General features: G+C 42.3%; 1 protein-coding gene across 2 annotated transcripts in view; it reads right to left on the bottom strand.

Moving 5' to 3' along the window:
• ESCO1 (establishment of sister chromatid cohesion N-acetyltransferase 1) overlaps positions 1-5021 on the bottom strand; it is a 30972-nt gene extending 25951 nt beyond the window's left edge. For both annotated transcript variants that reach the window (XR_001921772.1, XM_018081086.1), the window contains exons 1-5: positions 4920-5021; positions 4578-4776; positions 2645-4016; positions 1881-1992; positions 643-706 (exon numbers count right to left, since the gene is read on the bottom strand). Coding sequence is in view for 1 of the 2 variants with exons in the window: in XM_018081086.1 (XP_017936575.1) it covers positions 643-706; positions 1881-1992; positions 2645-4016; positions 4578-4774 (1745 nt within the window). In the remaining variant the exon portion in view is untranslated. The remainder of the gene's footprint in view (positions 1-642; positions 707-1880; positions 1993-2644; positions 4017-4577; positions 4777-4919) is intronic.
• Between the last annotated feature and the right edge of the window lie 7673 nt (positions 5022-12694).

Raw genomic sequence — 12694 nt, 5'->3', positions numbered from 1 at the left:
AGCTAGCCTGTTGTTCAAGGTATCGGGTACAAAGAAGTTTTTGTATTTAGCCAGCAATTGGCTAAAACCAGAGACTATGTCAGAACTGTTAAAAAATACAACAGCCAACATGACCAATGATAAAACGCATATTTGAGCTGTAACAAAAATTTAGTTAACACTAAGAGCTTTTTTTTTTTAAATATGGCTGCTGCTGACACCTTCATTTCACAGCAATCACAAAACAATTCCAAATTAAATCCCCTCTTCACCACCTAAGAAGATTTCACATGATTTCACAGACTCCTATAATTTAAGGATAAGAAAACTCCTCTGGATGTAAGTGAAAATCATGTGGTAAACCCTTCCCATACTCTCTGGTTATGTGATTTAAGGAAGAGACCACGATAAATGTTTTCCCAACTCTTAAATAATACTTTTAAAAATAAATGTCCAGTTAAAAATATCTTGTTTAATGATTTTCTTAGCAAAACAAAAACATTCCTTAACTACGGGGCAAAATGAAAGTCTGTTTTTACAAAGGACAAGTCACTTACTTGAAACTGAAAACTGAGCCTGGGAGACAACAGTTAGTCTTATAATAAATCCTCTCGTAACTCTATGGAAGGTTACTGTAATTTCATAATGTATGAAATACTATACCTGTTCTCAGTTTCAGAAGTTTGATTTGTAGATGAAGTTTGCGTCAACTGCGTGGGAGCCAAATCTACAATTAATCAAAGATTATAACTTCATTATAAAGTTCTTAGTTGCAAAGGAAATTCAAGCTACACAAATAGTGATTTGCAAAAAACATATTCAAGACAATGCTGCAATTTGTTCGTGGCCAATAAAAAAAGATTCAACCCTGAGGCAGTCTTCAGATATTTCTCCACAATACTTCAAAAAAATATGATTTTCTTCAACATTTCCAGAGCAGTTCTGCAGAGCAGTTTGCCAGCAGCTAAACAAAGCCAAGAGTGAAACTACATAGGAGTTTAAATATGTTTATACTGACACACACATAAATAGCTCCATGTATAGTATTAGAATCATGTCCCCATCTGAGGCACGTTCTATAGCACTTAAGGAAAAGAAACAACCAGCAATTGCAAATGAAGGAAAAAATACTTTTTACATTCTCTAAGAGAACAAGTATATTATTCTGCCCTTCAAAAGTATCCTACAACAGCAGAAAAAAACCCCCAAATTAACTATTTAGTAAAGCTAAATAGTTAAACAGCGCACTCAAAATAAGGTTCAGACTAAAAAACAAAACTAAAACAAAACCCCAAAACAACCCTACCAACACTAGAAACAGAACAAAAAAGTTAATGAAGAGACAGGTTAGTGATCCATTGATAATATTTCTTAGTCAAATGTACTTCAGTCAAAATAGTCACGTTATACTCATCATAAGCTTTGACAAACTGCATTCATGTGCTGAAGACTATGTAATAAAAACAAGAGAGTGATTACTCAATTAGTAATTTGGTCAAGATCAAGTAGAACAATTTAGAAGAAAGAAATGCAGATACTTATTCATAGGAACCAGAACAGAGAATTAAAAAAAAAAAAACAAGCCAAGAGAAGTCAACTGAAATACGGAAATTTTATTTTAAGTTCTACTGCTTTATTACATGGAAAAGGAAAGAATTTGCTTGGGTGTCCCCTCTCTCTCCCACTTCACAGCCCAGAGATGAAAGAATATTTTGGTGCTGCTCAAGTGGCCTTGGGTGTGACACAAAACTATACAAAAACCCTGGTGAACAGTTCCAACTCCAGAAGTTTAGTTCTGCGCCAGCTGTACCTTACTGTGTGAAATGCTTCTCTTAAAAAAAGGCTTATGCTTCCCATAGAACTGGTCAAAAGAAGTGGAGAAATTACTAGTAAACAGTTACCTTGAGGTTCACTTTCTCTGGGTTCTTTTTTAACTTGTTTTGGTGGTGTAGGAGCTGTAACACACTTTACTGGAGAACTTTCTGGACTTGACTCCAAATGTAATCGAAAGTTCTAAACAAAACAGGAAATGTGAAATAAAAAAACCCCAAATTATTTAAGGCCTTTAACCTATTAACAAAATCACTAATTTAACTAAGTATTAACATCTTGAATACAGCACCAGTTTTCTGATTCCTACATTATTTTAAGCAGACAAAATGCAACTGATTGGCTACTCCACACTGAGGTTTGCAGAACTAATTTAAAAAAAAATCTTTTTCATTTTATATATAAGCTTGTAAAATACTTCCTCTAGAACACAGCTGTCCTTAAAATCTTAAATTTTAATAGAAGCTCATTCAGATAAGGAAATGAGAGGGAAACAATGTTCCTTTAATACACATTTCTAGAACAGAATAGCTATGGAAGCTTAAGTCATGAAAAAGTATACATATCAATCTGTACAGTCTCTGGCTCTAGCAGAAAATTTTACTGATCAACATCTAGCTAACAACAGAATTTAGGAGTGTGGAATTGATAATTTTTCAGCTTGCTATCATCCTATCTATGACAACACAACAGTAAATCTTTAATACATTTGAAAATTTTAAGTTACCGTAAAATAAAGTCATTGTTAAAATAAAGTTTCTGAACACAGGATTCTCAGAAAACACAACAGATTTAGAACACCCTCCCACCATACACCATAATTAAAATAACTTACCTCATCTGGTCTTGGCTCACATATATGTTTTGTCAAGTTAGGCAACAAACCATTTTCTGCACCTTTCCTCGTGGGCTGTTTTGTTTCTAATGTCACTTCTTTAACTCCAGCTCTTTCAGCTGAAGGATCTGATTTCTCCTGCGCACAAGTTGTATTTTCATTCTCAGAGAGTCTTACTGACAGCTTGCTTTGTGCCTTCGAAAGCTCTGCTTCTGTAGCTATTTGACTTGCCTCTGAAACTTCAGGGAAATCTTTTAAGAAAGCAATCTTGGGAGCATTTGCAGAATTTGAGTTGCTTTGCTTCATATTACTAGCTTTCAGCAACTTAATTTTGGTCCATTTAGAGTTTTTGTTTGAGGAGTTATTTCTACCATTCAGAGTACATTTGACAGGCATTCCTTTTTTGCTAGGGAAAAAACGTTTGCACTGAGTACTTTGACTAGGTTCTTTCTGAGTAAGCACTTCACTTTGTTGTAACTGCAGGTCATCCTGCTTTTCTTCTGTTTTGCTATCCTCAGCATTAGGGGAATCTTTTTTCACTTCTACTGTATCTGACTCAATCTCACCTGCAATTTCTTCACACAGTTCAAGGATGCTCACCCTTTTGGATTTCACATCGTTCTCTGGTTGATCAGCCGCACTCGTTTCACTTACAGATGGCTGTGAAGTATTTTTTGGTTTTGTATTGGGTTTTATGTTCTGATGCGTTTGTTGCTTTTCCTTAGATACTGTCTTAGAATTTGGCTTAAGAGAATCAGTTTCCACTTTCTTTGTGTTGCTAGGATTAGGAGATACAGGCCCTGTTTGGTCTTTCTTAACTTCCTCAAGACTCTCGTCAGGACGTAATGAGGACCCTTGAAGATTGTGCTGAAAGCTATTGGAATTACCCTTTTTATTGTCTGCTTTACACTTCTTCTCCTTCAGAGAGCTGGTCACCTCTACATGTATTTCTTTATTCTCATTAGTATTTTTTGGCTTTATCTTTGTGTTTTTCTGTTCTGTTTTCTCTCCAGCAGATTTAAGTGCTTTTGCTGGAACACTGTGACTGTTTCTTTTTGCTTGGCTACTGTGCTTAACTTCCAAAGCTTTTTCTTCTTTAACTTCTCTGTTGCGCAGGGATCTTGCTGGAACATGTACATGTGTTAACTGCTGCAGTCTCTGTGATCTCCTCATTACTGGCTCATTTGGTGCAATTATGCATTTTGACTTAGGAACTTCTTGCACAGATTTTTTCTGGCATGCCTCCTTATTTTTTGCAGATTTAGGCTGCTGCTGCTGGACTGTTTTGCCAGGTATTGTCTTATTATCTGAGTTGAATGCTGACGATCTTGTAGTCATGCGCGTTCCTAGTTCAGGTTCATTGGTGTTATCACTGAAAGATTCAAATAATTATTTTTTTCAGCATTCAGAAAGTAGAATTTGTTATAAGATTCTTTTCATTCCTACTAACTTCTGCCTTATTTTTTATTTTCTTTCTTAAAACACTAGATCTTACATCCTCAATACTTTTAGAGGAATTTTCTCTGGAATCATTCTAAAAAGAGTTCGCTTCTACTTGGTTACTCTCAAGCGTACCCTTAATGCTTTTTATGCATGGCAAGACTGAACTATGAACCCCAGATGAATGCTTTTTAACATCTCTAGCAGTTTTTAATAGTTGACACTTGTGGCTTTCAAAGGAAGCATTAGCTTAATTTTCACTTCAGAAACTTTTTTCAAGGAAGTCTTTCTGGATTTCAAGACACTTACAGGGTTCCAGAGAAAGATTACATAGCAGACAGCATACTTGAAGATTTAAGTCTGATCTCCCTACTAGTACTATTTAACTATTTAGCTGTATCTTTAACTCAGATTCCCTCCACTTAGATTTTTTGTGCACCAATGTAACCTATGAAGATAACCTAGAACGATTACATAGTTTTTTGTCACTGACCTGTTTGATTTGACAGAGGTTTTGAGGACAGTTTTCTCCTGCACTGCACACTGATTAGGCTTTGACTTATTTGAGCCATGTTTTGTATCTGACACCTCCTTTTCCTTCTTTGCTGATGACTGTTTGCTGTTCTTGTCCAGCTTTGGACGTTTAGCAGAAGGCTCTACTAACGTAGACTTCCTTTTCTGAGCTGCCATTTCTGTAAAACACAACAGCTTTCAGAGTCTTTGTCAAAAGTTGTAACTTTTCACTTTCATATATTCACTTTTCCTTCTATAGGCAGATCATGCTTACTGTGATCAGAAAGCAAATCTCAAATCATATTACACTTATTTTACTTACGTTTTTAAAAGAAGCAATAGATGTTTAGGCCAAAGTAACTTATCAAGGTGTGCCAAGAGCATTCCTTATGCATATGCTTACAAACAAGATGTTTCATGCCACCTATGAGAAATAAAAAATGTTTATGCAGTAAACACTTTATTAATTTCCTCCTCAGACTCTGAATTCTCACCTTCTTCCATCCCTGCAGACAATGCTTAGCTTTAAAGTTTCTTTGATATGGAATTAAAAAACAAACTAAGAAACATTCAAAAAACAACATACAAATTTTATTTTTTCTTTCCATACCCAACAATTTCACCATTTTGCTGTCTTAAGCATTACTCTTTTTACCTTTCGAAAGGTGGCAGATAACAGCACCATTCGAAAGGAAGTTTCTCAGCCTTTCACCTTTTTCCAGAAAACAGTATGCTGCTGTCTTTCACAGCCAACAAAAAAATGGGCCCACTGTCAATCCTGTGCCTCACAGCAACAGTGAATAAATCCATTAGACTCTACTAAGTTTTATGGCTGCTACAACAGAACTTCACAGACATCAGCAACCATCTATAACTGTTCCTTCTAATATGACTTAAGCCACAAATCAGAGATGGAAAACGTAGAAAGCAGCATTATTTGAGACATTTGCCTTGGGCAGTTAAAGCCCGTGTCTTCATGAGAACTTCTACATCACCTTTTTCAATCAAGGATTACCTATTAATTTTTGTCACTGACAGATTGACAAAGAAATATTTCTGCAGCAGAACTATACTGCTTTTCAAATCTGAACTGACCTGATGTTAAATCTGACAAACTATTAAGGTCAAACAGGAACTTCGAGTTACCAGTTGCATAACACAGACCAGATACTTTCAGTTCATTACAACTACAGTACGACTTCCAGTATTGACAAATGCATGTCTTTCTCTAACAATCTGAATGATATTTACATTCAGCTCCTTTCAATAATTATTCATTATCCAAAAGGAAAAAGTAAACAGCTGCACTTCTTTTCTTTAGGCTTTAAATTCTCCTTAACCTCATTTGCATTTATCTGCTCATTTATGAAATGCATAACTAACCATGCAAAACTGATAATTTTCATTAAAAAACTGACAAAAACTCAGATTCCAGACACCGCTGCTGTCTGCCGACCTTTAAAGAAGCTGCATAACAAGCAACTCATATTTAAGATATACTTTTTATTTCTATCCAGAGAGTAAATCTCTACTAGCACTTTTCATGGTGCTATTTCCACATTTGTCCCTGAGGAGCAGGTAACATAATTTGTGTGCCTAAATTCTAATAGCTCATGAGCTCCATGACACCTCGCAAGTCTACGGGCTTCCAGTAGTCAAAGCCAGTCCGTCAGAGCTGCGGCATGGCCACTTATCATGGAAATAACAGCTCTAGTTGCTGAATAAGCCTCTGGTCTTCTAGAGACTCTCGGAATTTGAGAACACCATGACACGTAGTGTATATACCTGGACTTTCTTGGCTTTTTTCCAGAAATATACAGAGCTCTCAAACACATGACATGGCACACTCGGGAAAGACTTTCAAGTACAAACCAGAAAGTACAATCCTTCCCTCATCGACATTGCTTCTGAGGACACTGACAAATACACTCTCCTCCCACAGAGCTCTTCAACAGCAATTTCTTTCCTACTAATACTTTGCACAACAGAGCAAAGTCTTTTCCAGACATTCCAGAACTGGCAGTCTCTGCCCTGGAGTAGTCGCCCTCTAGTAAAAGTCAGATCATGGAAAGAAGGGAAGACCCAGAAATGCAGGAACGAACTAGAACACGATCAAAGATTTTGGTGCAAGAAGTAGAGAAGAAAAAAAACAAAGCCAGAGAAACGCGAGTCCCACATCCTCCAGTCCTGACGGCAGGGGCTGAGGATGGATGCCCGCCTGCTGGACAGGGCGCGGGGGTCTCGCACCTGAGCCGTCCCGGCTGACGGCCAAGGCAGAACTCGGGGGGACGGCAAGGGAAAGGAAGGGAAGGCCTCCAAGCGTGGCCCGGTGTCCCCCGCCCCAGTGCCCCGCCGTGACACCCTCCTGGGGCAGGGCCTGGTGGGGAGACCGTAGCCCCGGCCAGGAGCTCCCGCGGCCAGCGCCGCCAGGGTAGGGCGGGGGCGGGCGGAGGTACCGGGAATGGTGCCGGGATGAGTGCGGGATGGTGCCGGTACGCGCTGGGGCCCCCCCCCGGCTCCCTCCGGCGACAGGGCACGGCGGCCCGGCTTCCCCCGTTGGCGAAGCGGCGGGCAGGCCTGGGAGAGCCGCCGGCCGGGCTCTCGGGTCCCGGGCGGGGCGCTGGGGGCACGGGACCACGGTCCGGGGGTACGGAGAGCCACGGGAAGCGGGGAGGGCGGGGGGGTGGCCCACTTCCTCACCCGCTCCCGGGTTCCCGGGCGGGCGCTTACCTCGCGGGGTGTCAGCGAACAGTGCCGGCGGGGCGGCGAGCCCGAGCCTCGAACCGCCCAAGCCGGGCACGCGCCGCGGCAAACGCCCCCGTCCCGCCCGCCGACCGGCCCAACCTCCCGGCGGGGACGGGGCATCTTTCCGGCGGGAATCGGAACGGGGAGGGCGCAAGCGGCGCGGTCTGCGCCTGCGCGGCCGCCTGTGTGAGGGCGTCTCTGCCATATGGGAATGTTAAGCAAGGAATCCGGAGACAGTGCTAACTAAAAAATGCATCCAAGGGCTGGGGGATACTGACAACAGCATTTACTGGCAGGACAAGGGGGAATGGCTTCAAACTGAAAGTAGGTTTAGATTAGGTATTAGGAAGAAATTCTTTACTGTGAGGGGAGGTGAGGCACTGGAACAGGTTGCCGCATCCCTGGAAGTGTTCAGGGCCGGGCTAGATGGGGCTCTGAACAGCCTGGTCTGGTGGGAGGTGTTCTTGCCCATGGCACGGAGTTGGAACGGGATGATACTTAAAAGCTTCCCCCCGGGCGGCGACATCCCGGCGGCTCAGCCCGCTCGGACCGCCGTGCGCCCGGATGGGCTGTCCCAGGCTCGTCCCCTGGCACTTCCCTCTCCGCCTGCCAAAAACGAGGAGAGAAAGCGGCGCCGCATGCTGTGGGGCCAGCGGGAACAAAGTGACTTCGGTGGCAACAGCGAAATGCAAAGTGAAAAGTCGACTGAGAGGGGACCTCATCAGTGTGTATAAATATCTAAAGAGGCGGTGCCAAGAGGATGGAGCCAGGCTCTTCTCCGTGGTGCCAGTCAATAGGACAAGAGGCAACGGGCAGGAACTGATGCACAGGAAGTTCCACCTGAATATGCGGAAGAACTTTACTGTGCGAGAGAACAGGCACTGGAACAGCTTGGCCAGAGAAGCTGTGGAGTTTCCCTCACTGGAAATATTCTAGAACTGTCTGGGCACAGTTCTGTGCAATGTGCTTTGGGATGACCGTGCTTGATCACAGAGGTTGGACCAGATGACCCACTGTGGTCCTTTCCAACCTGACCCCTTCTGTGATTCTGAGTCTCCCCAAGTCCCTGGTCGTGTTGCAGCAGTGTGTCCTCGCAGCAGCATTTCCTTAGCCAGCATTTCCTGCAGGCCCCTTCTCACAAGTATGTTTGGAAATGCGAACCACGACCTTTGGAAACTTAAAAGATGCAAAGATACATTCTGGGGTTACTGAGGAATTCCTACTGGTCAGCTGTGTGTTAGGTATGCAGACAGCAGTCAGCTCCTTTGACATAGGTGCAGAACAGTGACAGCATGTGTCTCTTGGTTGTAAAAGCAGGACAGACACTTGTCTGTGTCTTGGAGCCTAAAGATGATTGTTGGGCGTGTCTTGGTCCTGTGCCGCATCCACTTCTATCTCCAGAGCACTGAATTTGCTCACTGAGCTGCCTTTTTGAGTCCACTTGTCCAGCTTGTTTTGCTTTCCTAAGTTCAGCAGTAACCTTGCAGGTGCCAGCTAGCTAGTTTTATTCTGTGTATTCTGCACAGTGTTTTATAACTCATTCTATGGCATAACCATGTATTTGTGATTTTTGCCATGGTCTGGGATATTTCAGTCCTTGCTACACTGGTAAGGTGTTTATACCTCAACTAATGTTATGTTGTGGCTTCTTTGCCTCAGGTTGTTTCAGTGTCTGAGCCTGTGTCTACAAATAAGAGAAGTTCTGAACAAGAGATGGGGAACTGAGGATCCAACATCCACACCACTGATGTGTCAGTCCAGACCAGCTTTAGTCTAGTCCTGTGGATGCAGTGACTGCTAGGGTTGGAAGATGTTGTGTATGTTCTGGGGATGTAACTGTCAGTTTGGTTTCCTTCAAAAGGAATCCATAATGAACACTCCAAGACCCTGCATGACAAGTGGGAGTGATCAGAAGATGAATGCCTCATGCATACTTACTGCACTCCATCTGTTAGCACTAGGCTAGGGCTAACCTGAAGTAGGTCCTACCTGAAATGCATATAGTATGCATGTCAGGATCTCAATATTCAGCAGCTTTGCTGTGCATATCCTCTCCCAGAAGTATGTTCTACTTGCCAATATAGGCACAGTTTCAGTTTATTTGATCATGAATTCACATAGTGATGTGTATATATATATATACCCCTGTATCAGAACGACTGGAGAACAGCGTGATGAACCTCATCCAACAACCGTAGAAGATGGTAGAAGAAAAGGTTTTGAATGGTAGTAGGTGACAAGGTTTCTCTCAGAGACCTCTGATTTCCTGTACAGCTTTCTGGTTACAGTTTGTTGATCTAACAAGACCACACAAGTATTGGTTCTGTAAATATTCGTTTGTTAATGCTTGAAGACTTTAAAATGGGGTTATTTTTATAATATATATTTTATAATTTCTAAATGTTTTAGCAATTTCTGTAGCCATCACATACATGGGATTAATTGTTGGAAATTGCTGTCAAGTTTTCTGAATAGCATAAATTTGTTTGTATAGAGCTAATGACCTGGAGATACTTTGTTCTGCATGTAAAGTTTTTTGTCTCTTTGTTAACTGAAACAAGGAACAGCCTGCTTGCTAAGTCCTGGATAGACTTCATTGAAGCACAGTTTGTACTGGACAAATGGAAATTTTCAGCAGCTGCAGTTTTTTTTAAAAGCTGATAGGAGGAGATGTTATTTATAACTCCCTGTAGCAGCTCCTCTTTAATGCATGATAATCTGCTGTGACTTTACAATGAAGGCAGCAACATGTGGTCTCCTGCTCTCCTACAGTAACCAACAGAATCCTTTCCAGATGAGGGGTATTTTAATCACTAGGATGCCTGTAAATTTCCTGGAGGATGATAAAAGCATTTCTTTATGTTATCATTAACTTTATAAATTTAACATGATATTTTCCCATCCCTCTTTCTTAAGAACATGAAGCAAGTAAACCTAGATTTTCTCACATCCTTCCACAAAATAGTAATTTGCTGTGCAGCAGGGAAGTAGTAAAGCAGCAGGCATTCTTATAAAGCATTAAATTCTGAAACTTGGAAAAATTCAGTCCATGGGATAGAATACCAGTAAATTTCCAGTTTTCCACAGAAGGTGGCAGCATTTTGAAGCACTGATGTCAGTGTGAACTTGCTAGCAAATGTCACTTTGCTGAAAGAAACAACAGGAATTTACTGTCCTCAGAAGTTGTGGTGAATATGAACAGGAGTGCTCGGGCACAAATTTGCTGCAGAACTGGGAGAAGAAACTGCATTCACATAGGTGGAGTATGTGGATAGGACAGATTTAACTCCAAAAGGATTTTTTGTTAATTTTGCCTCTTTTTAATTTACCAGTGCTGTAATACTGCTGGAGTGCCTCTTGTCTGCAGCTAAGTGAAAAATACTTGCTTCTAAGTTAGGCCTTTTTTCACATGAGTAATAACTCAGCTGATACATGGATCATCCCCACTAATTGCAGAGAGTGCCATGTTGCGCTATGGCTTCGGGAGATGACTGTCTCCAGAAAGGGGAAGTCTATCCCACTGTTTTCTCCACTTTCTTTCCCCACTCTCAGCAGTTTTCTCTAGCTTCTTACCTCATGCCAGCCTTCATCTAGTACCTCAGGGACTCCCATAGACAAGCAAATTTAACTTACTGAGCTAACAAAAAAAAAATAACCCAGTGGAAAAACTGAATCATATTCTGCCACAGTAAGAAAGGCTGAGGACCATATGACTGGAATCTGGGAGGATAAGAAAAGGCAGGGGAGGAGGAAGAGCAAGCCTTCTCCTTTTGGCAGGAGGGTGCTGTTAACATTGACAGCTGCTTGTGGAACTGCAGCCTTAGGGCAGGCTGCAGAATTACGGGATTGAGCTCTTGATCCCAAACTAAATCCCAGCGGTCCTGCTAGCACACAGATCTTGGAGCCCCATTTGACATGTGAACACACTCCCAGCCTGCCCTATTGCTTATCAGACATCTCATCTGAGCAAGGAAGCAGTGACAGACAACCAAGGGGCAGTAGCTGCTTAAACCTTTCACCGGTAATTAACCTTGCAAGCACTGCCAGTGCCTCAGAGTGCCTCAGACAGGTGAGGTAAGGCCACATGGGAAGCTCATTTAAACCAGTGGGTTTCTAATCACTACATATATAGAACCTTTAAAGAACTGGAGGAGCAGCTGAAACAGCATAGGGCCCTTACTTCCCTCCCTTCAGCAGATTCAAAAAGTCCCTCTATCATCATCCAGGAAGAAGGGAGAGGCTGATTTTTGCATCTCCAGCAGAAAGAATGAGACAGGAAAATTGGATCCCTCAGAGGAAGAGATGTTTGCCAATGGAGAACCGCTGTCTGTTTGGCAGATTTTTCCTTTTCTTCTGTTGGAATGAAAATGAAAAAAAAATCCTCCAAACCAGGGAAAAAAAAAAAACAACAACCCCCCCAAAAAAGTAGAAACATGGCTGAGATATTTCACAGCAGATTGGCTGCAGGAGTTATTTTGCTGGCTGTCAAGAACCACCACTAACCCATTGTGGGGGGATCCAGCATGTATGCTGGAGGTCAGTGGCAAGGCCCCAGGGGAGTCTCTTGGGCTCTTTTATACATTTCTCTTTCCTATTCATTGCCTTGAGCATTCTAAGCATTTTTTTGACCAGCTGGCATCCAGGGATGAGAACTGTAGCAAGTGGCACAGGTTGAAGGGTGCCTGAGTGTGACAGCAACTTGATGACTTAGGGAACAAATGTTTCCTTTTTTTTCCGCAAGGTAATGATGTCTTGAGCAGAAGAGGCTTGGGGAGAGGTATGGTGTGCTTGCTCATGAGCACCATATGTACACTAAAAGTCCTCTTCCTGGCAGGTAGGAGTCATTGGCATGAGCCAGGTAGCTATAGGAGTTGTAGGGGAAGAGGCAGTTCCCCTCTGAAATTTCTATGTAGATCGCACATGGGACAATAGAGATTGGAGGGTGCCCTGACTGCCTGGAGTTAAAGAGCTTTACAGAGCATTTAGCTGAGAAAGCAGAGGGGCCATATTCAAAATGGGGCGTGTGTGGAATTTGAATAGCTCGTTTTGTTTTAGTGTTTTTCTTTTTGCAGAGAGGCAGGAAAAAAACTTGTCTGCTTTGCTCACATGCTGAATGTGAGAATTTTTTTTAGGGGAATGGTGAGTCTAGGCCTCAGAGTGACTGCATCCTGCAACAGTCAGCATGTTAATGTCTGAAGGGTGACACTCAGTGCCACATTGACCGGACCATGTTGACCCGCCTGGAGTCACTGCTGCTTTATTGGCATTTTCTTGACACCAGCTCCTGTGGAGTTGTAGACTGTCCTCCAAGGCCCTTTCTGCTAAGTCTTTTAAACTCTTCTGTTATGTGTC

The sequence above is a fragment of the Manacus vitellinus genome, unplaced genomic scaffold, assembly GCF_001715985.3.
Source record: "Manacus vitellinus isolate BGI_N305 unplaced genomic scaffold, ASM171598v3 scaffold_1_pilon, whole genome shotgun sequence".
Taxonomy (NCBI): Eukaryota; Metazoa; Chordata; class Aves; order Passeriformes; family Pipridae; genus Manacus; species Manacus vitellinus.
This window is presented reverse-complemented; position numbering and strand designations above follow the sequence as displayed.